At 43.6% G+C, this 24,400-nt stretch overlaps 1 protein-coding gene across 2 annotated transcripts in view; it reads left to right on the top strand.

Moving 5' to 3' along the window:
- The window catches only part of LOC126187791 (zwei Ig domain protein zig-8-like), a 185,548-nt gene that overhangs the window by 133,767 nt on the left and 27,381 nt on the right, over positions 1-24,400 (top strand). For both annotated transcript variants that reach the window (XM_049929064.1, XM_049929063.1), the window contains exons 2-4: positions 74-252; positions 8,885-9,095; positions 20,161-20,288. In XM_049929064.1, coding sequence (XP_049785021.1) covers positions 74-252; positions 8,885-9,095; positions 20,161-20,288 — 518 coding nt within the window. The remainder of the gene's footprint in view (positions 1-73; positions 253-8,884; positions 9,096-20,160; positions 20,289-24,400) is intronic.

Genomic DNA, 24,400 nt, shown 5'->3' with positions numbered 1-24,400 from the left:
GTTCCCTCTTGAAAGTAATATTGTGAGTCGTTGCTGGTGACAGTAGAAGCTGAGCAGCGTGTTGCCTGTGCAGGCCCTCTGAGGACAGATGAAGGCGCCACGGAGGAGCCGGACGAGGACTACGCCGTGTCGGTGGGCGGCTCTGGACTCGGCGGTCCCTACTTCGACGTCTCGGCGTCCCGGAACGTCACCGCTCTCGTCGGCAGGACTGCACTGCTCAACTGCCGAGTGCGCAACCTCGGCGACCGCACGGTGAGACTCAAGCCAAACCTCGATTGACGGAAAGCGGACTGTTGTCAGTTCTTGGTGGTGTTAATAGTACCTGAACCAACACGCTACATTGTCCATAGTGGAGACGTAAGTCATGGGATACCTCGTAACATCGTGTCGAACCCCCTTTCACGCTGCGTAGTGCCGCAGTTCGACGTGTCATTGGAAACCCCTCCAGAAATACCGAGCAGTACTGATTATATTGCTGTCTATAACTGCGAAAATGTTCAACCTGCAAGATTTTCGGCACGAACTGGTTTCTCGATTACGTCCCAGGAATGTTCGATGAGATTCAAGTCGAGCGATGTGGGTGGCAAAATCATTCGCTAGATTTGTCCAGAATGTTCTTCAAACCAATCTCATACAATTCTAGCCCAGTGACATGGCACATTGTCATCCATAAACATCCCATCGCTGTTTGGGTAAAAGTGAAGTATATTATTCCAGAATGAGATTTTCACTCTGCAGCGGAGTGTGCACTGATATGAAACTTCCTGGCAGATTAAAACTGTGTGCCGGACCGAGCCTCGAACTCGGGACCTTTGCCTTGTGAAAATCTCATTCTGGAAACATTCCCCAGGCTGTGGCTAAACCATGACTCCGCAATATCCTTCCTTTCAGGAGTGCTAGTTCTGCAAGGTTCGCAAGAGAGCTTTTGTAAAGTTTGGAAGGTAGGAGACGAGGTACTGGCAGAAGTAAAGGTGTGAGGACGAGGCGTGAGTCGTGCTTGGGTAGCTTAGATGGTAGAGCACTTGCCCACAAAAGGCAAAGGTCCCTAGTTCGTGACTCGGCCCAGAACACAGTTTTAAATTGCCAGGAAGTTCAGAAGTATATTATTGGCTGAAAATCGTCTCCAAAACACCAGACATAAACATTTCCACCCACTGATGGGTTCAGCCTCTATAAACACAGCCCACACTGTTATGGAGTCACCACCAGCTTGCTCAGTGCCTTGTTGACCACACGGGTCCATGTCTTCATGGGGTCTGCAACACACTTGAATTCTACCATCAGCTCCTACCAACAGAAATCGATATTCATCTAACCAAGCTGCGGTTTTCAAATCGTCTAGCCCAATCGGTATGGTCATGAGCCCAGGAGAGGCGCTGCAGGCAATATCCTGCTGTTAGCGAGACACTTAAATCTGCTGCCATAGCCCATTAACGCCAAATGTCTCGCATTGTCCCAACGGATTCGTCCGTCGTACTTCCACATTAATTTCTGCAGTTATTTCACGCAGAGTTGCTTGTCTGTTAGCACTGACAACTCTCCGCAAACACCACTGCACTCTGTCGTTAAGTAAAGGCCGTCGACCACTTCATTGTCCGTCCTGAGAGGTAATGCCTGAAATTTGGTATTATCAAGACACTCTTGACACTGTGGATCTCGGAATACTGAATTCCCTAACGATTTCCGTAATAGAATATCCACGCATCTAGCTCCAACTACCATTTCGTGTTCAAAGTCTGTTAATTCAGGTCGTGTGGCTATAATCACGTCGAAAGTCTTATCAAATGAATCATGTGAGTACAAATAATAGGTCCGCCATTGCACTGCCATTTCATACCTTGTACAAATAATAGGTTCGCCATTGCACTGCCATTTCATACCTTGTGTACGCTATACAACTGCCGCCATCTGTATACGTGCATATCGCTATCCCATGACTTCTGTCATCTCGGTGTAATAGTATAATTTACACTGAAATGTGGTATATACATTTACATAGGACACTTAGTTCATACACTTAGTCTTTAAGTCAACACTGATGTCTGTGCAGACGGTAACATGTTTACATCAGTCACTAGTGGCAATATTGATAGTAGTGATCGACGCTTCTGACGTGTGCTTTGGACACTGATTCGAAGAGTCGGGGAAAAATGTACTAACCCACTAGAGCAAAGATTTGGGTTATTGCGGATTATATATTTGGTTAAATTGTTAAATCGTAAATCACAGTGGCCTTATCTGCAACTTTTTCTAAGAATCGTTATAATTTACTTAGCGACGAAATCTATTAAATGGGAAAACGTTACAAGTCTTGGAAAACTGCTTGCTTATTACGTTGTCCCTACAGACTCTTCATCAAATGTGTCTGGAGAAGAAGTAGTCAAGAGAGATTCCACTGCTTGTCGAATTTTTCAAATATTTATTAGAACAAGAAGAATATTTTGAATTCCATTTTACTACTGCCCAGCCTAGTTGACTAGCTGTGACTGCCAAGTATGTGTGCAAATAGGTGTTTTAAAATTGATACATCGCGAATAAGCTAAGCCTTTAGTCAACGTAGACGTTCTCTCACCTACTTATCTGTTGATTAAAGTTACCTGGGAGTAGATCATAAATAATCTTATCAAATGCAGACAATGTTCGAGCCTTGTATCCTGGGAAGTGTCACGAGTTTGAATGATGGTTCGTTCAGGGGCATAGTGCTTGTACGTACTACAGTAACCTTCAGTTACTTTATGGAGCTCGCTGTCTTCGTATCCTATGTTTTGAGCTTCTCGCAGAAAGCAAATCAGTATTTATCTAAAAATTCAACAGATAATACTCTCGGTTTCTAAATCGTATGGAGTCCGTTCGAGAGCAGTAACGGAAATATCAATGTAACGTGGGTGTTACTTATCCTAATGTGAGTTATTAGCAATTTTTCCAATAAAAGAAACAATTATTCCATAAATCAGAAATACGACCGTTTATGCAAGTTCGACTAGACACCCCTGAATCGTCGTTCCATACAATCCACAAATCGCGACACGTATCATCATCAGTATGATATGGTTGAAAGAACAAAGCATTTGAAAATGTACCTTTCAACTTCTGAGTAAAAGAAACTATATTGTGGAAACAATTATGAACAATCTCTTTACAATCTGCCTACTGGCACCAACGCGATCGGGTGCACTTTAAGTTCACTTGACATAAAATCGCGTAAAGGCGGATCTTAACTATGAAAAAATCATAAATTACATTGGATACCTAATAACGTCGACTAGTTATTTCTCAAGCGTTCACAGTAGAAATTTCCTTACCTTATTCGTTTTTACTCATTTTCGATTGCACAAAGTCTGCCCGTCACGCAACTTCCAGGCCTCTTGCAGCTCAGTTTTTTGGTATAGTCTTATATATATCCAATGAGCGGCAAGTACAGTTAAATTTTGTATCCATCGATTCCTCGGTGGAGAAACTGACTTAGCAGTCACAGGTTAGAGTCCCGTGCGTTTCGGTGATTTCGTTCGGTCGGGGGACTGCACGTTCGTGTTATCATTTCATCGAATCTTCATAGACAAAAAAATCGCTGACGTGGCATTAAATAGAAACACTTGCAGCAGGCGGTGGAACAAACGCAGACAGGGACTTCCGCCCAGTAATCCAATTTCTTCATTGCACTTCATTTCATTTCGTTTCATTTCATTTAGTAAAATAACAGCTTTTGAATCCAACATGAAAAGAAAATAAAGAAAAATCGTCTGGAGTGCCCCAGGAAATTGTGATGGGACCACTCTTCTTTACTTTTGTGAACGTAAAGCCCATTTGGCGTCGGGCTGTCGTGCCATAACACGGTATGTACCATCTGTGACTGACAGAGTAACCTATAGTGAACTGCCGACTGCTTGGCAGACCAATGTCAGAGTGACCACGTTGTCAGCATGAGGAAATTCCGGCCGTTGCAAGTCAGTAGTGGAGGGCCCAGTGCACGCCTATTGCCTTGTACAATAACATGACAAAGATTAACAAAGACAGAACCAGTGAAGGTACAGAGGAGCTAGTCTGCTCATTGTATGGGGAAAATTATGACGATGGTGACTGTCAAGACGAGCCACCATTGTCATAAATACTCTCAAATTGTTCAAGTTTGAATAATTACTGTATTGTACGAAATTCGGAAAATTATATCTCAGTAATGCGTTATGCAACAAATATATCAGTAGAAGTGCCTCGTCGAAGCCTATAAAGTTATCGTAAGAGAATTATGATTATGATGCCTAATTTTTGAATTATGAGCAGAAACGTGTTTTTGCAGCCAAAAACTTTATTTCCATAATAAATAAAAATTAATTAAAAAAAAACAGCGGCAGTAGCCTAACTTGGAGATAAGTGAGAAACATTAGAAGATTGAAATATATTTATTTATATTCATTTAATACAGTGAAATTGAAAAAAGCATGATCGTCTACCTAAAAATCTGAATTGTAAGTCAGCTATTGAAGATGTAAATCATGTTCATAAATGAAAATCTAAGGAAATTTACTTTAAATTCATTTATAATATGTTGAACATTATGATTTTTGTTTGTAAAGTACATTGTGTTACTTAGCTCACTTAGTAGGACACAAAGGGTTTAAATAGGCGACAGCCATCTTGGATCACGAGAATGTGATCTCAGGTCTAGTTGAGGCTAGACCTGTGTTGGATTGCGGCTCGGGAGTCGCAGTGCGAGTATGTCGAAATTTTTTTAAGTATTGAGCTTCGGACTTGTAGCTTTTCTCCAAGCTTCATGGTCTCGAGTCAGAGTATTTTTCGTGTCTACCAGCTTTCGCGGACTTGGAATTTTTTGACGACACATACCACCACTACGCTGGATTTGTAGAAATTTGACGAGTTTATTTCAAGACTTAGGATATTATAGAGGTAGTTCGGACTTGGAACATTTTTCGTGTCGTCCCGCGTTCGTCAACTTGACTGTTTCTGTGGATATACTCAGAGAGTGAACTGAACTTTTAAAGTTTTTGCGAGATTCGTCGGGTGAACTTTGATATTTTCGTGGTGAGAAGAAGTTGAACTAGTTTCGTGTTGAAGTGCACTCGCACACTTGGATTTTATTTCGTGGTGTTGGACATAGTTAACTAGTGATTTATGATAAGTGAGACAGTGGGGACTTGTGCTTCGGTCATATAAATAGTTTCATAATATCGTCCTTCCTTTTGTGATGTATTCGGACCACTAACTGTGCGTTTAAGATCGCTAACGCAGAAGTTAAGCCCTTGGTGTCTAAATCTGATTTTATTGATACAGTACCATTTCGTGTCAAAGATAAAAATAAACCTGTTTATTAATGGAAACATCTCGTGTAAGTGTGTTGGAGTTTTAGTCAGTAACCCCAACGCGCACTTTATACAGGGTGTTACAAAAAAGTGCGGCCAAACTTTCAGGAAACATTCTTCACACACAAATAAAGAAAAGATGTTATGTGGACATGTGTCCGGAAACGCTTAATTTCCATGTTAGGGCTCATTTCAGTTTCGTCAGTATGTACTGTACTTCCTCGATTCACCGCCAGTTGGCCCAATTGGAGGAAGGTAATGTTGACTTCCGTGCTTGTGTTGACATGCGACTCATTGCTCTACAGTACTAGCAACCCCGGTACCAAATGTAGAGACTCTTCGTGCTCGTATTGTGGACGGCTGTGATACAATACGACATTCTCCAGGGCTGCATCAGCGCATCAGGGATTCCATGCGACGGAGGGTGGATGCATGTATCCTCGCTAACAGAGGACATTTTGAACATTTCCTGTAACAAAGTGTTTGAAGTCACGCCGGTACGTTCCGTTACTGTGTGTTTCCATTCCATGATTAATGTGATTTGAAGAGAAGTAATAAAATGAGCTCCAACATGGAAAGTAAGCGTTTCCGGGCACATGTCCACATAACATATTTTCGTTCTTTGTGTGTGAGGACTGTTTCCTAAAAGTTTGGCCGTACCTTTTTGTAACACCCTGTATAAATACTATTGAACTTTACTGACTACAAACAGTGGGTTTATGAGATCAGTCTTGGTGCTGGCAGCAATAGATGAAAATTCAGATTTAATGAAGCCCTACCACACACTGGGGAGACTCTCCGTTTAGTGTGACGGGTGTAACAGTTTCTCCATTGTTTTGTGCACTGGGCATTGTTCGTGAGTAATGCACGTGGGGCTCAGAGCAAAATTATGTACTTCGCAGACTGAACGAACGTGAACAAGAGACAGTTGGCGAACTCTAATTCTTTCTTTGTATTATCATAACACAACTTAAGACTGTAATTTGGCACCGTTATTCACAGCCCAGCTCCACTATACAAATAATCGATCTAACTGATACACTGAGCAGCAAGCGAAGGCGAATCGTCCTAAACCGCAGTCGTTGATTCGCCTTCCCTTGCTATAAAGGATACCGCATACAGAAAATTCATGTGACCCATTCTTGAACACTACTCGAGCGTTTGGGATCCGTCCCAAGTCGGATGAGAGGAGGACATGGAAGTAATTTCGAGAAGTTCCTAGATCTGTTACCGTAGGTTCGATCTGCACACGAGAATTACCGACACACTCTGTAAGTTGCAGACTGCCGGTTATAGAACAAGCTGCAGAACGATCCCACTGCCACAAAAAATGGTTCAAATGGCTCTGAGGACTAAAAAAATGGTTCAAATGGCTCTGAGCACTATGGGACTTAACTTCTAAGGTCATCAGTCCCCTAGAACTTAGAACTACTTAAACCTAACTAACCTAAGGACATCACACACATCCATGCCCGAGGCAGGATTCGAACGTGCGACCGTAGCAGCCGCGCGGTTCCAGACTGTAGCGCCTTTAACCGCTTGGCCACCACGGCCGGCGCTCTGAGCACTATGCGGCTTAACTTATGAGGTCATCAGTCGCCTAGAACTGAGAACTAATTAAACCTAACTAACCTAAGAACATCACACACATCCATGCCTGAAGCAGATTCGAACCTGCGACCGTAGCGGTCGCTCAGCTCCAGACTGTAGCGCCTAGAACCACACGGCCACTCAGGCCGGCCCACTGCCACAAATATACATTTCGCGTCAACGACCGCGAAAGCAACAGAAGAGAACGCAAAGCTCGTACCGGGAACATGCATGAAATTGTCTTTCCCTCGCTCCATTTGCTACTGGAATAGGAAAGGAAACGATTAGCAGTGGTACAAGGTTCCCTCTGCCACGCACCGCGTTGTGAGTTTCGAAGTTATAAATGTGGGCGTAGATGCACCTGATACTGGATATGGATGTGATTTAAAGAAAACAAAAATACAATACGTTTCACTCAAGTCCACAACGCTACGGTCACACCGGACGCGTCTCGCTTGGCGCCTATGTACCTCGCCACTTGCTAGTCGATTCACCTTGCTAAACAAACAGGTGTGAACCGCACTGAGCGCAGACTGTCTTCAGGCCTGGCCTCACAGAATGTGCGGTCTGCGACCTTGGACCGGGGCGGGCTGGCCGTGTAGTTGAAATGGGAATGAGCGTATGGCTTCGTTGGCCTGGAGGCGCCTTCCGGAGAAGTTCGGTCGCCAAGTGCAAGTCGTATTTCAGTCGACGCCACATTGGGTGACTTGTGCGCCGGTGATGAGGACGATACGATGATGACAACACAACACACAGTCCGCAAGCAGAGAAAATCTCCAACCCGGCCAGAGACCGAACCAGTTGCGTGGGAGGCGAGCACGTTACCACCCACATAAGCAGGTGGACCGCGTACATGAAATGCGTCGCTAGTCGCTTGGCGCGTTGCTAGACGAACGGTCGTGTTGGTTCTTCATTGCGTGTTCTCTAATGGCTTTGAAGATTACGTCACTCGACAAACTATTACATGATTTATTTTGTCTCTTCTCTACCATGAAGAAGCATTAATATCGGGCAGTTTTCAAAAGAGAAATGCCAACTTGAACTGACCGAAGTTCGACAGCTGTTAAATTTTCAAATTTCCTTGGCACAAGAAGACTTTGCAAAGATGGAATTTCATTCGTAAAAGGGTGAAAGAACAGAAGAGTGTCATTTTAGATTCGGACCATGTCTTGCTCCAGAATTTCAATTTTTTCCGTTCAAGGATCGACAACTGGCCGCATTTGCTTGTAGACATAGTGATAAACATTTTTTTTTCTCGTCTGTGTTCAGGTGTGTTAATTATCTGAGGAACAACTGGAAAATCCGCAGACCGAACGTCTTGAAACAGAATGTGTTCGGAGGCCAATGTAGTATTTGGTTTTAGAAATTGTAGCAGTTCGGAAAAGCGGGAGGAGCTTGTGGCAATATCGTCAGCTCCGTCTCCACATCGTAGAGATATACTAGCTCTGCGTTAGTGTTTTGTTGTAGTTTTTCTGTAATAGTGGTGAGAAGGATGTCGAACGGTTTTACATTCGTAAAAAAACCAGGAAATGTGTCTTGAAACTCTCGAAGTTGTTTGTACAACATGTTGAATTCACCTCGTTCAGCTGTCTCAAAATTAATACTTTGTACATAGCATGATGGTAATTCCCGCAAAAGTTCATATTTCATAGACATATTTCCTGCCAGAAGCGTTTTCTGAGTCAGCGTTGGATCAGACATTTCCACAGTGCGACCGAGCAACACGCCTTTGGCGACTGGCATCGATGCTCGAATATGCCCACCAAGCGTTCAATCACTCGGCACTAGCTGCGTGCGTTACGGCCATAGCCTAAGGAAAGACTCAGGGCTTGCACTACAGGACGTCTCAATGCCTCATCGTTAAGTGCTTCGCCAACTGAGTGACCAAGAGTTTGTGAGTCCCTTTGCAGCCTGATGTCCATATTGCTGGAAGATTGTTTGTGGCTAGTTACAAGTGACCAGCAGCACGTTGTCGGCAGGTGTCATGGGTGCGGCACCGGGACATCCACCTGCTGACGGTGGGCCGGTTCACGTACACGAGCGACCAGCGCTTCCAGGCGATGCACTCGCCGCAGACGGAGGACTGGATGCTGCAGATCCGGTACCCGCAGATCCGCGACTCGGGCGTCTACGAGTGCCAGGTCAGCACGACGCCACCCATCGGGCATTCCATGTACCTCTCCGTCGTCGGTAAGCTTCTACCTGCAACCTAATAGAAACCACGCACTTAGAAAAAATTATAATTACAACTAAATAAAAACTTACAAATGGTGTATTGATTATACGACAAAATTATACCACCGCTATCAGTCTACATTGCTGGATGCACTAAAAATACAGGGCGAATTACTTAAAGCTTTCACAGCAAATCTTGCGGAAATGGAAATTGATAGTCATGTAGGTTTACACAGAATGGATTTGGTAGTCAAGGACTAGTAATGTTATCCAATTAACAGATTGTCAGAATATTAAGAGAGTGTATTATTGTGCAAAATTAAGTTTTTTAATGTAAAAATGAATATTGACATTAACAGACTAAATGTAAGCTAATTAGAATGTCAGTGGTATTTTTTGTAGGTATCTAGTTCGAGGCACCGCCTTATCGTAGCACTGTTCGTGTGGGCGGGCGAGTTGTGTGCTCCAAGGCAGCTGAGAGCTATATCGGCGGTAGCGTAGTTACTGGCAGGTTCAACCTAGCCCGGAAGGTCTCAGCAGAGGAGCCAGACAAAGTGTGCCTCACAACAACCCGTCTTATATCCTATATATCCTATTCCCTACCCTCTCCTCAGTTACTATTCCTTTTCTTTCTCTAATTACCTTAACACACCACTGCCTTGTGGTTGGTCTCGGGAGGGATGAAGGATAAGGGAGAAAACCCTGAAAGAAAATCTGGAGTGGGGCCCCAAAGGCGGTTGGAAGGCGTTCTACGTCCCCTTCCGGCAGCTCCTGCAACCGAAGTGATACCAGACGTATTGGCTTCCCTTTCCTCCGGAAATTATCATTTAGGTCGAGAGGGAGACCGTGATGATTGGGCAACTTACGAGTCTTCATATTTATCGCTCAGGCTTGTAGCATCCTGGAGAGGACACTTCAGCGACGTCCAAGGACTTCGGCACAACACGGGAAGAGGCAGTTACCGATTATAAGCTCTGTCTGATTGGCGTAAGACTCGAGTGCCAGGGGCGACTTCCGACGGTGGGAGAGATCATTGCATCTCATTGGACAGCTACCGCCCGCCTCAAGCTGGGCAGCCCCCAGCCAATAAGGTGCTGTCCCGCCACTATCCGCCTGCTTCACGGGGTGTGTGGAGCTTAGAAGTAATCTTCGACAAGCGGGTTGATATAGTACACCTACCAACAACAAAAATGAGATAATAAAGAAATCACTATTTCGTATTGCCACCTGGAATGTTAGGACCATGTGTCCAAGGTACACTGACGATGCCCAAGAGGTTGATTTCATCCGTAAGACTGCCGTAATTGACAGGGAGCTCCATCGTTTGAATGTTGACTGCAGGAGACGCGACTTCCAGACGCGGGCTCTATCAGGAAGGATAATTACACATTCTTCTGGTAGGGGAAGTTTCAAGACGAGCCAAGACCTCATGGCGTAGGATTTGCTGCTAAAAACAACCTCCTGGACTGTACTGTGCCACCATCCGGTGGAACAGTACGAATTATTGCTTTGAAAATATGCTCCTCAAGCGGCACTGTCAACATCCTAAATGTGTACGCTCCCACCTTATCATCCCGCATGGAAGAGAAGGATATGTTTCATAATTTACTCAGCGACAGAATAGCCAAGGTACCTAGCACCGAGACACTGTATATTCTAGAGGACTTTAACGCTAGAGTTGGATCCTATAATTACATACGGCCGAATTCCCTGAGTCATCATGGGTTGGGAAAAATGAATGAAAATGGCCAGAGACTGCTTGAAGTTTGCTGCTTTTATGGCCTCTGTATTACAAACACATATTTCCAGCTTGAGGATCAGCACAAGGTGGAGACACCCGCGCTCTCATCACTGGCATCAACTTGACTTAGTCATAGCTAGGGATACTGGGATACTGATCTCAAAAATGTGCTACTGACACGAAGTTATCATAGTGCTGATTGCAGCACTGACCACGCCCTGGTGGCGTGCACATTGAGGCTCACTCCTACGAAATGTCACCACGCTAAACCGAGAGGTCATCCCCGTATCAACACAGATCATGTTCATGACACACAAAGAAAGCAGGATTTTGACAGTAATTTTGCAAGTGCTTTCCCAGGAAACGTGCAAGCAGAAAGGAATCTTGATAAGAAATGGGCAAAACTCTCGGGTGCAATCTACAACTCAGCAGTATTGGCCTATGGAATAAAAGGAAAAAGAAATAAGGACTGGTACGAGCAAAGTTTGGAAGAAATGGAACCAGCCACTAAGGCTAAACGGAAAGCCCTGCTTGCTTACAAAAGAAACTCAAATGAAAGAACTCGAGATGACCTACGAAAAGCAAAGAACAGGGCACAGCAAACATCCAGGAGATGCGCAAATAACTACTGGCTGAATTTATGTGCAGGTATACAGAAAGCGGCCGATTCTGGGGATGCTAAGGCAATGTACGATGGTATTAAGAAAGTAATTGGACTAACTGTCAGGAAAACAGCTCCTCTGAAGTCCAAGACGGGTGAAGTCATTACTGAGGAAGGCAAACAAATGGAACGCTGGGTTGAACACTACCTCGACTTGTATGCAGCCGAGAATGAAATTAGCAAGGATGCATGTGACGCCATCAAACAAATGCCAGTTATGGAAGAACTAGATGCAATGCCTACTATGGAAGAACTTAGTAGAGAAATAGATTCTCTTGCTAACGGAAAGGCCCTAGGTGAAGATGGGATCCCTGCAGAGGTTATTAAGTATAACAAGTCTGTTCTTCTCAAACATTTATCTTCACTTATCACAACCAGCTGAGAAGAAGGTTATGTCCTGATGAGTATGCGGAATTCGAGGGTAGTTACTCTATATAAACAGAAAGGGAACAGAAGTGACTGTAACAATTACCGAGGCATTTCATTACTAAGTGTAGCCGGGAAAGCTTATGCAAGAGTCACCCTAATGCGATTACAAATCTTAGCTTCCAGAATCTACCCAGAAACTCAGTGTGGCTACAGGCCCGGCCGATAAACCGTAGATATGATCTTCTCCTTAAGACAGCGACAAGAGAAATGTCGTGAGCAGCAGAGGCCACTTTATATTGCTTTCATTGACCTTGTTAAAGCGTTTGATTTAGTGAGCAGAAATGGGCTTTTCAGACTGTTGCAGAAGATTGGATGCCCACCTAAACTACTACATATAATTGTCTCTTTCCATAAGAAAACACAAGTAACAATCTGTTTCAACGGTAAAACATCAGAAGCATTCCCTGTTAATAGCGGTGTGAAACAGGGGTGTGTGTTAGCTCCTACATTATTTGGGATTTTCTTTTTCCTTTTGCTCAGATTTGCCTTTGAAGACTGTGAGGAGGGAGTGTACCTACATACGAGGTCTGATGGAAATCTTTTCAACATTGCTCGCCTCAAGGCCAAGACCAAAGTAAATACAGTTCTTATCCGTGAATTGTTATATGCGGACGATGCAGCTCTAGTAGCGAACACAGAAGATGAGCTGCAGTATATAATCAACAAATTATCAAATGCCTGTGAAAAATTTGGTCTACTCATCAGCCTTCAAAATACTAAGATCATGGCACAGAGCACTACCAATCTTCCATCCCTCAGCACTGATGGCAATCCTCTCCAGGTAGTTGATGCCTTTACCTACATGGGATTTATAATATGTAGCAATTTGTCCATGGACACTGAAATTACTAACAGAATCGCAAAGGCATCATCTGTCATGGCTAGATTGAAAAACAGAGTATGGAACAACAGACTGCTTACCACCAAAACTAAATTAAAAGTCTACAACGCTTGTGTTATAAGCACCCTTCTCTACAACAGTGAGACATGGACAACTCTTCCTACGCATGAATCTCGTCCCAAAAGCTTCCATCTCCGCTGTCTCCGGAAGATCCTTCAGATCTCTTGGAGGGATAGAGTACCCAACACCGAAGTCTTTCATCGTGCAAGCACAACCTGCATCTTTGCATTCCTGAGTCATCGACGTCAAAGTTGGTTGGGACATGTCAGGCGCATGGACCCTGAACGGATACCGAAACAACTGCTGTACGGAGACGTTCAGGAGGGTGTGAGGCCAGTGGGACGACCGCATCTTCGTTTCAAGGATGTCTGCAAGAGAGATCCAGAATCAATCCAAGTCGCTGGGAAAGCATTGCAGATGACAGTGTCAATTGGCGAGTAACTGTGCGCAACGGCGTCAAGCTCTCAGAGGACGAACGCACACAGGAACAAATCAGGAAGAGGACAAAGCGAAGAGACAGAGCGGCTTCTGTTCGAAGTCCCTCAAATTTCACATGTCCAAACTGCAGTAGGGACTGCCACTCTCGAGTGGGATTTTTCAGCCTCAGCAGACGCTGCAGACTCTGAACCAAGCATGCTACAACATCGTCCCTCAAGGATGGACGGATGCCGTTATTATCCAGTTCGAATATTGCCATGTTTTTAAAATTCCTCACTCTGACATTTGTTTGTGCTATTCAACTTGCATTGCTGCTAGGTATGGTTGCTTACAGTGTGCGACTTACTAGTCAGTTAATGTAAGACACTCCATGCAGTAGCTCTTGAGTGGAGGGTGGGACTTACTAATACAGAAAAAGCGGACATGCTCATAGTGTATGGAGAGTTTAGAAAGAATGCAGTTCGTTCTTGTACAGTATACGTGAAAGGTATCCCAACAGACCTCAACTATCAATAAAATTACGCACATCAAAAAAAGTTTTGCATCACCCCGGCTCCCAGAACTCCTGAAGACAGACGTTGACTGTGGATACTGTATCACAGACACAGTCCCTTTGACTGTTCAGAGATGTTACTAAACCCATTATATGATGTAAACAACCATGCATGAGCAGAGCCTATTACACGGCTCGTGTTGTCTGTAGTTCAACCATGTCTAGACGGTCAATACCGCAATTCGACAGCGTTCGCATTGTTACTTTGTGCCAAGAAGGGCTCTCAACAAGGAAAGTGTCCAGCGATGTTGTTCTGACATAGAGAAGATATAGACAGACAGGAACTGTCGATAACATGATTCTCTCAGGCCGCCCAAGGGCTACTACTGCAGTGGATGACCGCTACCTACGGATTATGGCTTGAAAGAACCCTGACAGCAACGCCACCATGACGAATAATGCTTTTCATGCAGCCACAGGACGTCGTGTTACGAATCACACAGTGCGCAGTAGGGTGCATGATGCGCAACTCCACTCCCGACGTCCATGGCGACGTCCATCTTTGCAATCACGACACCATGCAGCGCGGCACAGATGTCCAACATGCCGAATAGACCGCTCAGGAATTTCATCGCATGCTCTACACCAATGAGTGTCGCATATGCCTTCAAGCAGACAATCGTCGGAGATGTGTGAGGCAACCCTGTCAGTCTGACCGCCTTAGACACACTGTCCAGCGAGTGCAGCAAGGTTAAGGTTCCCTGCTGTTTTGGGGTGGCATTATCTGAGGCAGACGTACGCCGCTGGTGGTCAGGGAAGGCGCCGTAACGGCTGTACGATACGTGAGTACCATCCTCCGACCGATAGTACAACCATATCAGCATTATATTGGCGAGGCATTCGTCTTCATTGACGACAATTCGCGCCCCCACCATACACATGTTGTGAATGACTTCCTTCAGAATAACAATATGGCTCGACTAGAGTGTCCAACATGTTCTAGAGATATGAACCCTGTCGAATATGCCTGGGATGGATTGGAAAGTGCTGTTTATGGACGACGTGACCCACCAACCACTCTGAGTGATGTACGCCGAATCGCCGTTCAGGAGTGGGACAATCTGGACCAACAGTGCCTTGATAAAATCATGGGTAGTATGCCACGACGAATACAGGCACGCATCAATGCGATAGGACGTGCTACTGGGTGTTAGAGGTACCAGTGTGTACAGCACTCTGCACCACCACCACCTCTGAAGATCTCGCTGTATGGTGGTACAACATGCAGTGTGTAGTTTTCATGAGCAATAAAAAGAGCGAAATAATGTTTATGTTGATTGCTATTCCAATTTTCTCTACAGGTTACTGAACTCTCTGAACCGAGGTAACGCAAAACATTTTGATGTTTGTATTTATCAACCTATTCAACCAGTTACGCAGTTAAGCAAAATTGATAGTGTAACACCTACACAACGCCGGCCAGTGTGGCCGTGCGTTTCTAGGCGCTTCAGTCTGGAACCGCGCGACCGCTACGGGCGTAGGCTCGAATCCTGCCTCGCATGGATGTGTGTGCTGTCTTTAGGTTAGTTAGATTTAAGTAGTTCTAAGTTCCAGAGGACTGATGACCTGAGATGTAAAGTCCCTTAGTAGTCAGAGCCATTTTTGAACCTACACAACGTAACAAAATCGAACAAGTTACGCAGAAAACGGGGAATTAATGTTCTTGTTGCTGTTGCAGTTGATCAGCACCATAGGACCCGCGCAGTCGCACGAGGAATTGGCATGAGTCAGGCAAGCGTCCTTCGCAATCTCCATCGGCATAGGTACCATCCTATCACATCTCTCTCCATCAAGAGCTGCATGGAAACGATTATAAGAATCGTGTTAACTTCTGTAGACGAGTATTAAGGCAGGATATTCCAGATGTATCATGTATATTGTTTAATGATGAAGCCACATTTGCCAATCGCGTCCAGGTAAACAGACGAAACATGTACTATTGATCTGTTGACAATGCCCGGTAGTTTCGTCAGGTAGAACGTCAGCGTCCGTGAAGTGTAAAATCGTGGTGACAGATAGCAAATAATCAGCTCATAGGCCCGCTTTTCATAGATGAAACACTGAACGCGAACAAGTAGTGCAGCTTCCTAACAGACGATCTTCCACTCTGCAGAGTAGAAGAAACCTGTGGTACCGACATGATGCTGTCCAGCTTATAGTGCATGAAGTACTACAGCATGTCAACACCAATTATTTCCAAATCTCTGGAATGGATGAAGGGGACCTATACCTTGGCCGCCCATTTCTCCGAATTTGCCGCCTCTAGACGTTTTCGGTTGGGAAATCTGAAAGACTCTGTCTACAAGGACACACCAACTACACCCGATGATATGGAACGACGTATTACTGCAGCCTGCTCGGATATCACAGCTGAAATCTTAGAACGTGTGCGGCAGTCGTTCGATGGCTGACTGGAAGCGTATATTGCAGGTGTCCGTGGTCATTTTGAACACGACCTGTGATGGTTAAATGTCTCGTTACTGGTCAGAAGGCACACAACTAGCGTATGCATTAGTGTTGTTCGTTAGTGCTTTTTACCACAGGTATTGTACAAGTATCGGTTTGGAAACTGTTGAGAATACGATATCTTGTAAACGACTCGCACTAGAATCCTATAACAAAGACCACTGCTATTCTAATTTACCCTACATTTAGTTTATTCATGTCAACAGACATTGTTCCATTTAAAAAATTGCACGTTAGCAAAAAACAACACTTGCTAAGTATTATTACAACCTATCGATTGGCTAACAATACGAGCCCCTGACTACCAATCCATTCTGTGAAAATCGCACATCAATAGCAGTTTCCATTTCCGCAATATTTACGGTGCAACTTTTAGATGATTCGCTCTGCATATACTCACTTTGAACTGCCATAAGGATTGATTTTCCTATGACAGTCGTATCATCGATCTGTAAGCGATACCCAGTTAGTGCACGCACGTCCCAACATTAACACAGGAAGTAAATTGGATACAAAACCAACTTTTATCATTAATTTTATTTATTGGTTCATGGAGTATAGGGATAGGTACTGAATGGCATGTCAGGTGAATGGCATCCACAGATTTCTTGGCACATATGTAGGCTTTTCTTCAAATTTCCCATGACTATTTTTGCATGAATATGGCCGAATGTAGCTAACACAGCGATGAATTGCCTCCTTCAAGGTGTGCGTGGTCGTGGTGTTGTTGGGGTAAATCTTATACTTCAAAAAACCCCAAAGAAAAAATTCCAACGTCGATACACCGCATGACCTGGGCGGCGAATTCTGGTCACCAAAATCAGAGATAACACGGCCAGGAAATGACTCATGCTATGATTTGTTTCTCGGGATGTACGGCATGTGGCACCAATCGTTGAAGCCACGTGTTGTCTAGATCCATATCTTGCAATTTAGGCACAAAAACTGGCTTATCATGTAACTATAGAGAAAAGCAATTAACTGTTATTGCCTGACCAATCGTATTTTCGAAGAAGAATGGTCCGATGATCCCTAAAGCCCAGAATCAGCACCAAACATTGACAGGTCTTAGATGCATTTGTTTCTTCATCAATCGTTCGTGGATTTTCTAAACCCTAAATACGACAATTTAATCCAAGAACCAAGCCAACGAGATGAAAATAATCCATATCGCTGAAGATGATTTTGTTCGAAAAATCAACATCAACTTGTTGTTCCACAATGCGTTCAACGAACTCTCTTCGCTACGCTTGATCATTAGGCTCGAGTTCTTGAGTCAGTTGAATTTTGTTAGCATGAGGTTTCAAATGATTCGTGAGAATACGCCATATGTCCAGCTCTGGACTGCGGCGCCGAATTCGTATTCCTGGTCTCTGAACAAAACACTCACGGACTGCTTCCGTGTTTTGTACCGAACGACTTGAAGGACGGCCACAGTGTTTGAGATCACTGATTCATTCAGTCTCCCTGAGTTTTTTATTAATCTTTTCACAGTTGATGAATTTAAATCACTATTCCGGCTGTCTTTTTCTCTTTTAATACTATCAGCACTATGCCGCACAAATGGCGCATGATTCAAACCTTGCATGGGAATTGGGACACCCTTAATTCTTTAGCTGGAGAGCAATGTCAAGATGACAATAGGGTGTATGCTTGCTTTGTTAAGATCAAAACAAGTTACTAAGTGATACTGGAAGCTTGAGAATGTAGCTGCGATTGAGAGACAGTAGCATGAGAATGAATAACTACTGTATTAACAAAATGTTTGATCCATGGAACCGTGTGTGACAGAGGCTTTCCATTCTGAAGTTTCTGCCGCTAGAAAAAAGTAACCAAGAGAACTCGCTGATTACATTTTCCCTTCGATTGTAATGAAATGATTCGTTACCACCAACATGGCTCGCCGCAGCTCTATCGTTGGGATGTACGAGAATTCCTGAATCAAAATGTACCAGCCTAGTAGTCAGGTGAGAGGAGGACCTGTCGAGTTTCCTGTACCCTCTCCTGACTTCACGCTCCTCTGTTTTTCCGTATGTGGTACAGTGAAAGATGAAGTGGAACACGTAAACCATGTAACCTGAACACCTTTTCGATTGGAATTCAAACAGTATACGCAGATAGCCCACTGAACAGTTCAATGAGAGCTGTACGGTCTGTCACGTTCGTACGCAGCAATGTATTGTTGCTGAAGGCTAACAATTTGAACACTTCCATTACCCCGATTTGGAATGTTTAGTTTTACCAGAAAGGACGCATGTATGTACGAAAGTGAATTTCTATGTAAGTTCAAATTATGTAAATATTTTTACATGTAAACTGTTTTTATATTTACTCTAGAACCTTCTGCTTGCTGTTTCTGTAGCATAGTTATTTCACATTGAACAGTTTCACAGAATAACGTTACATAACAGAAAGTAAACGCATTTTTAAAACAATTATATAGGTTTCAACACGTTCATAGTTCAGTCTTTGCTACGGAAATGTGCAATAGGAAATTGTTCATTGAGTCATTCCTTAGATTACGCTTCTGTAGAATTCACATTACACTTTTTTTCACCTAATGTTTTATGTCAAGATATTACCATACGCTTTAAGATTTACATATTGGAATCTTGTGTAAATTAGCGTACGTAATCTCGTATGTAGAGTGGCGGGGCTAGTTGCTCTGACTCACTATCCATTATACAACCAGTCCACCTACATGGATAGGTTTCAGGTTGTCTGTCCCTTCATTCTGCGATGGTAGACACTGGTATAGCCGATGATAGCGGCGTTGATGAAAAGTCAGCTAAATAGCAACCGCCGCTTTCGCGATACACACACACACACACACACACGCACACACACACACACACACACACACACATATATATATATATATATATATATATATATATATATATATATATATATACAGGCTGGTCCATTGATCGTGACCGGGCCAAATATCTCACGAAATAAGCGTCAAACGAAAAAACTACAAAGAACGAAACTTCTCTAGCTTGACGGGGGAAACCAGATGGCGCTATGGTTGGCCCGCTACATGGCGCTGCCATAGGTCAAACAGATATCAACTGTCGTTGTTTTAAATCGGAACCCCCATTTTTATTACATATTCGTGTAGTACGTAAAGAAATATGAATGTTTTAGTTGGACCACTTTTTTCGCTTTGTGATAGATGGCGCAGTAATAGTCACAAACGTATAAGTACGTAGTATCACGTAACATTTCGCCATCTAACCTTCCGATTTTTGTAGGACGAAGTTTACAAAGAAAAAGTTAACATGAGAGATGAATTCATCGTTCGGATTATGAACAGTGCTGCTATAAGAAAACAACACAATGACCACCTCTGTGCACTACATGTCGTGTTGTTGTTACAATTCGGAAGTGTTATGTTGTCCGAGATGGAATTTATGAAAATCAACTTTGTTTGGGCTTCGTTCTAACGGCTGTATCTCCGTAACCAAGAAAAAGTATGTATGTAATTTTTTTCCGAATTAGTCTATACTACTACCTCCCAAAACATTTACTAATTCTCCTGATAAACGCCGATAAGGACATCAGAAGGCTCTGCTCTTTCCACAAAATCCCATTGCCTCTGGAATTCCAATTATTTACTCTTCATATTCTGCTCTGCATGACTGCTATATTTTATTCTGCTGCCCTGTTGCCCTCTTGATATTTCAATTAATAGTGTATTTTGCTAAACGAAATCAATAAGTGCGGGCGACTGATGTACTAGTGGTACGGTGCTTAGTAGTACAGTCAGCTGCAGTGCATTACTCGCATGGTCGGCGTGTCGCTTGTCGGAGTACTGAGACTACATTCACAGCAGGTGCTGTCAGCGGGAGTCGTTGCTTGACCGGTGATCAACGTCCACTGTTGCAGAGCCGGTGACGACCATCCTGGGGGAGCCGCACATGTACATCTACCGGGGCAGCACCATCAACCTCACCTGCATCGTTCAGCACAGCCCCGAGCCGCCGCCCGCCATCATCTGGACGCACGACGGCCAGGTGCGTTCCCCATCCCCCGTCCCCCGACCCTAATCACGTTACGATCTGTACCACTGTCCAGAATGGGAAGTGCCGCTTCAATGCATCTCTTACAGCCAGCTCACTGTGGTAGTGGTGGTGTGAATAAAAGAGATGCAGGCAGGTACTAAAACACCAGAATCACTACACCTCCAGTCGTCACAGTCGGCTATGAGTAGAATGACATGAGAAATTGCATATAAGTAGGGTGATGCGAGCTGCACTTTCAAGGATATCTAGTCACAGATACTGTTTCCAGGACTGCTTTGGATGCCATCCGGCCCATACCGAAGGGACGGCGAGATTGGACCCCGCCAAGGCCGCAGACACATATCGAGCGCCAAACCCGACCGAAAAAAAGCGGTGTAACACTTGACATTCGGCTGACGTAATATTGCGGTGCAAGCGCGAAGTGAGATGTGTGGTGGGCTAATTTTACGTCACTGTGGTTATGATGATTTTTCACGGTGTCAAATGTACATTTACGGCACTTGCAGACATGTTAGGTCTGCTGATTTTTTAGTTCCTGCAAGATGGTAGTAACGTTATCAATGGAAAAATTCGTCCATTTTTAAAATCTTTGTTATCATATGAGTTTTCGTAGGCATTAGTCGACATTCATGCCTTGTCTGTTATGTGCCTTTTGTGTGATACTTTTGTGGATTTTGTGTTCAAAATGTGCAATGAAGAAGTCGCGCTATTCATATGTGTCCTCTGTGGCTCAGATGGATAAAGCGTCTGCCATGTAAGCAGGAGATCCCTGGTTCGAGTCCCGGTCGGGGCACACATTTTCAGCTGTCCACATCGAGGTATATCAACAACACCTGTCGGCAGCTGAGGGTTTCAGTTACTCATCATTTATTCCAGGGAAAATCTGCACGGTCATCAACAGTATCTGTTCTGTCGAGAACAGTTACTGTCTTCATATATATAATTAAAAGGCTACCCAGCCATTGACCTTCGTCTGTGCGAATGCGCACAGGTTGCCCCAACTCTTACGGGAATCGCCAAAGTGTGCGCGAGTATTGAGTGGATGGGCAAGTGTCTATAAGGTACATTACATATATAGAATTATCGACAGTTGGAAATGTGAGTCTTACGGGAAGCGTGCAAGGGATAAGTCGCTGCATTCGCGCTATTCATCTGTGTCCTCGGTGGATCAGATGGATAAAGCGTCTGCCATGTAATCAGGAGATCCTGGGTTCGAGTTCCGGTCGGGGCACACATTTTCAGCTGTCCACATCGAGGTATATCAACAACACCTGTCGGCAGCTGAGGGTTTCAGTTAGTCATTAGATATACTTAATTTGTTGAAATGTATTGCTGACAAAGGCATATCTATTTTCATGACAATGCTTTTTGAACTCTCACTCACAAGGCACACCTGGCTAGCTTGCGAATTCCTTTCGCCCGCATTATGCTCGACTGCTGACAATGCACTGATCATTGTGTTGCGCGACAGATCAATTGTTTATTTTTCTCAGTAACAACTATTTTATTCTCGAATCACAATTTGTCAGTTTGGCAAGCCGTAGGTGACTAACCAGTATCTGGCATGTGCCTATCATTCCACCTGAAGGGAATGGTCGTCATTATTTTAATACTGCTCAGATCAGGAGAAGGAATAAATCCTTTGGTAAGTTTCCATTCCAGTCGTTCAGTGATAAAAATACGATGGTTTACGGTGATTCAGCCAAAATTCCGACAGAATTAGCAATTTATATTTGTGTGAATTGTTAATCTATTCTTATTCGAAGAAGCATCACCGTTTATGAGTAACGGCCACATTTTTCTTGTTGGCTGGTTTAATTGTACTTCCTGTGCCAAAACTAATTTGCACAAACTCATCTCACAGCGACAGAATTCTGAAACACAGTGCCTTATTAAACAAGTAATTGGCAATCAAAGAGCCCAATAGTATACGAAAAACCCTATACAGTCGGTTTGCAGTAACATAAGAAGCTTCATGTTTATTTTTATACTAGGAAACTCTTCTTTCACTAGCTGTCGATAACTCTTAAAAAATTACTGCGACTGGTGCGAAAAAAAAGAAAATAAATAAAAAGGGAAGTGTAACTACTGGTATATCGCCATAGATAAGAAAGTTACATATGTTTACGAATTGGCTAAATACTCTCCTCCTTGTGTGCTATCATACGCCAAACTGTCGTTTCGATGTCTGGTGTGGTTTAGGAGATAGAGAGACGTTGTGAATATTTCATAATCGCGGGCATCAGATCGGGAGTGAGCGCGCTACATAAGATTCATTTTCTCGAGATCGGAGGCAGATAGAGACTTCCTCCCAAGTCTAAAGAAAAATTCAACATGTTAGCTAAATTTAATACGTAGCAACATATGGATATGGATATGGATATACGCACGAAACGCAAAATCATAGCGACCCCTACTTTCCATTGCAAACGTTTCGAACTTTACGTAGCGTCTTAATAAAATGTGTATACCACAATAAGTATAGCCATTAGCAAGATTATGGGCACTTGAGCACGAAGCTGACATGTAACATTACAAGCAAAGTAAAAATGAAATATTTTTAATGAATAGTATCTGCAAAATTTTTTGAGAAAGATTACAATGTGCGTGCGCTTCGTTACTGTCAGCGCAGAGCCTCGCCAACCGGCGTATGTGTAGGTGTCTCAATATGCGTTGGACCCGCGCGACACGTGTGGAACGTGTCCGTCGTGCTGTAGTGAAGTGTAGTGTCACGTCACACGTGCTATACGCGTCTAAATTTGTCCTTAGCCTAGAGTTCTTGCACCTGCCTGGCTTAGAGTCTCAAAGAATGGCGAGAGAGCTGATATGCTATTTGACGGAAGTCTTCCGATTTTTGCGCATTTATGGCGACTAAAAACTAGATTAGGAGCGACGGTGTAAAAAGAAAGTGAAAACGTAGAGTAGATATGTATAGTAATTTAGTCGTTCCACGAGCGAGTACTTTGTTGCTCCCAAGAAAATGCAAAGTAAAATTAACATAAAGATAAGTTCTGGAAAGAGACATTGTTATAGGTTTGTTTCTTCAAGAATGGAGATTTTATTAAGCAAATCTTATTTGAAATTAAATCACAGAAAGTAATAGTTCTTGACTCTTATAGAAATACACAAAACCGAATAGCTTCTGGAGGTATACATCTTGTGGTCAATACAGTATCTTGAAAAAACTTTTCGTGTTGGACTTCTTCAGCCATGTAAGACTTTTAAAAGACATTTTAGTACTCATGGACTACAAAAAAATTATTTACCTTCGCAGTCGCAATTTTGGTGTTACGGACATTGTCAGGCAATATATAGCAAAAGTTAAAAGATGAAGCACAAGATTTAGTACATAGAAAATTCGCAGCTGACAGGCACGATAATTAATCTAGAGCGATCCGCAAACCACCGGCGTGGCCGTCCACACTGTAATGTTGACGTTCCTAACATGCGGCTGCTCGGCGGCGGACAGTTTCCGCCAACATGCAATGACTGGAACTCTTGCTCTGACTGGCCCTACCACGTATAATGTGTTCCTAAATGTAATAATTCCATACACCTGAAGATGGAATTTTAGAATCCTGAAACTGGCCGTGGCTTGAATAAATATTATTACAACAGTTAATTTCGTGGTGACTGGGTGTTGTGTGACGTCCTTAGGTTAGTTAGGTTTAAGTAGTTCCACGTTCTAGGGGACTGATGACCATAGATGTTAAGTCCCATAGTGCTCAGAGCTATTTGAACCATTTTGAACAGTTAATTAAAAGATAAAGAACAGTGGTATATAGGCCTACAGAATGAAACTAATGCGCCACATATAAGATACTATATTTCAAAAATTTCAGAAACATTGTGTCACATACTAGAGATGGGGGATCCGCTCTTGAACTGATTCATAGAGTTGAATCTTTCAAAGGAATAAACAATCAGTGATTCAGAAAAAAAGAACGGTAGCTCCAAACGTTTCCCACGGCAGAGAGAGAGAGAGAGAGAGAGAGAGAGAGACGGAGCATATCAGCAGTGCCTCTGCTGGTCACAGCACAGTGTACGCCACACAACACAGCCAGCGCCAGCCTCTGCCCTGCTTCTACCTTGGCTGCCTGCAT

This window comes from Schistocerca cancellata, chromosome 5 (genome assembly GCF_023864275.1).
Source record: "Schistocerca cancellata isolate TAMUIC-IGC-003103 chromosome 5, iqSchCanc2.1, whole genome shotgun sequence".
NCBI classification, from domain to species: domain Eukaryota; kingdom Metazoa; phylum Arthropoda; class Insecta; order Orthoptera; family Acrididae; genus Schistocerca; species Schistocerca cancellata.
The sequence above is the reverse complement of the archived record's forward strand: the minus strand, read 5'-3'. Positions and strand labels throughout refer to the sequence as shown.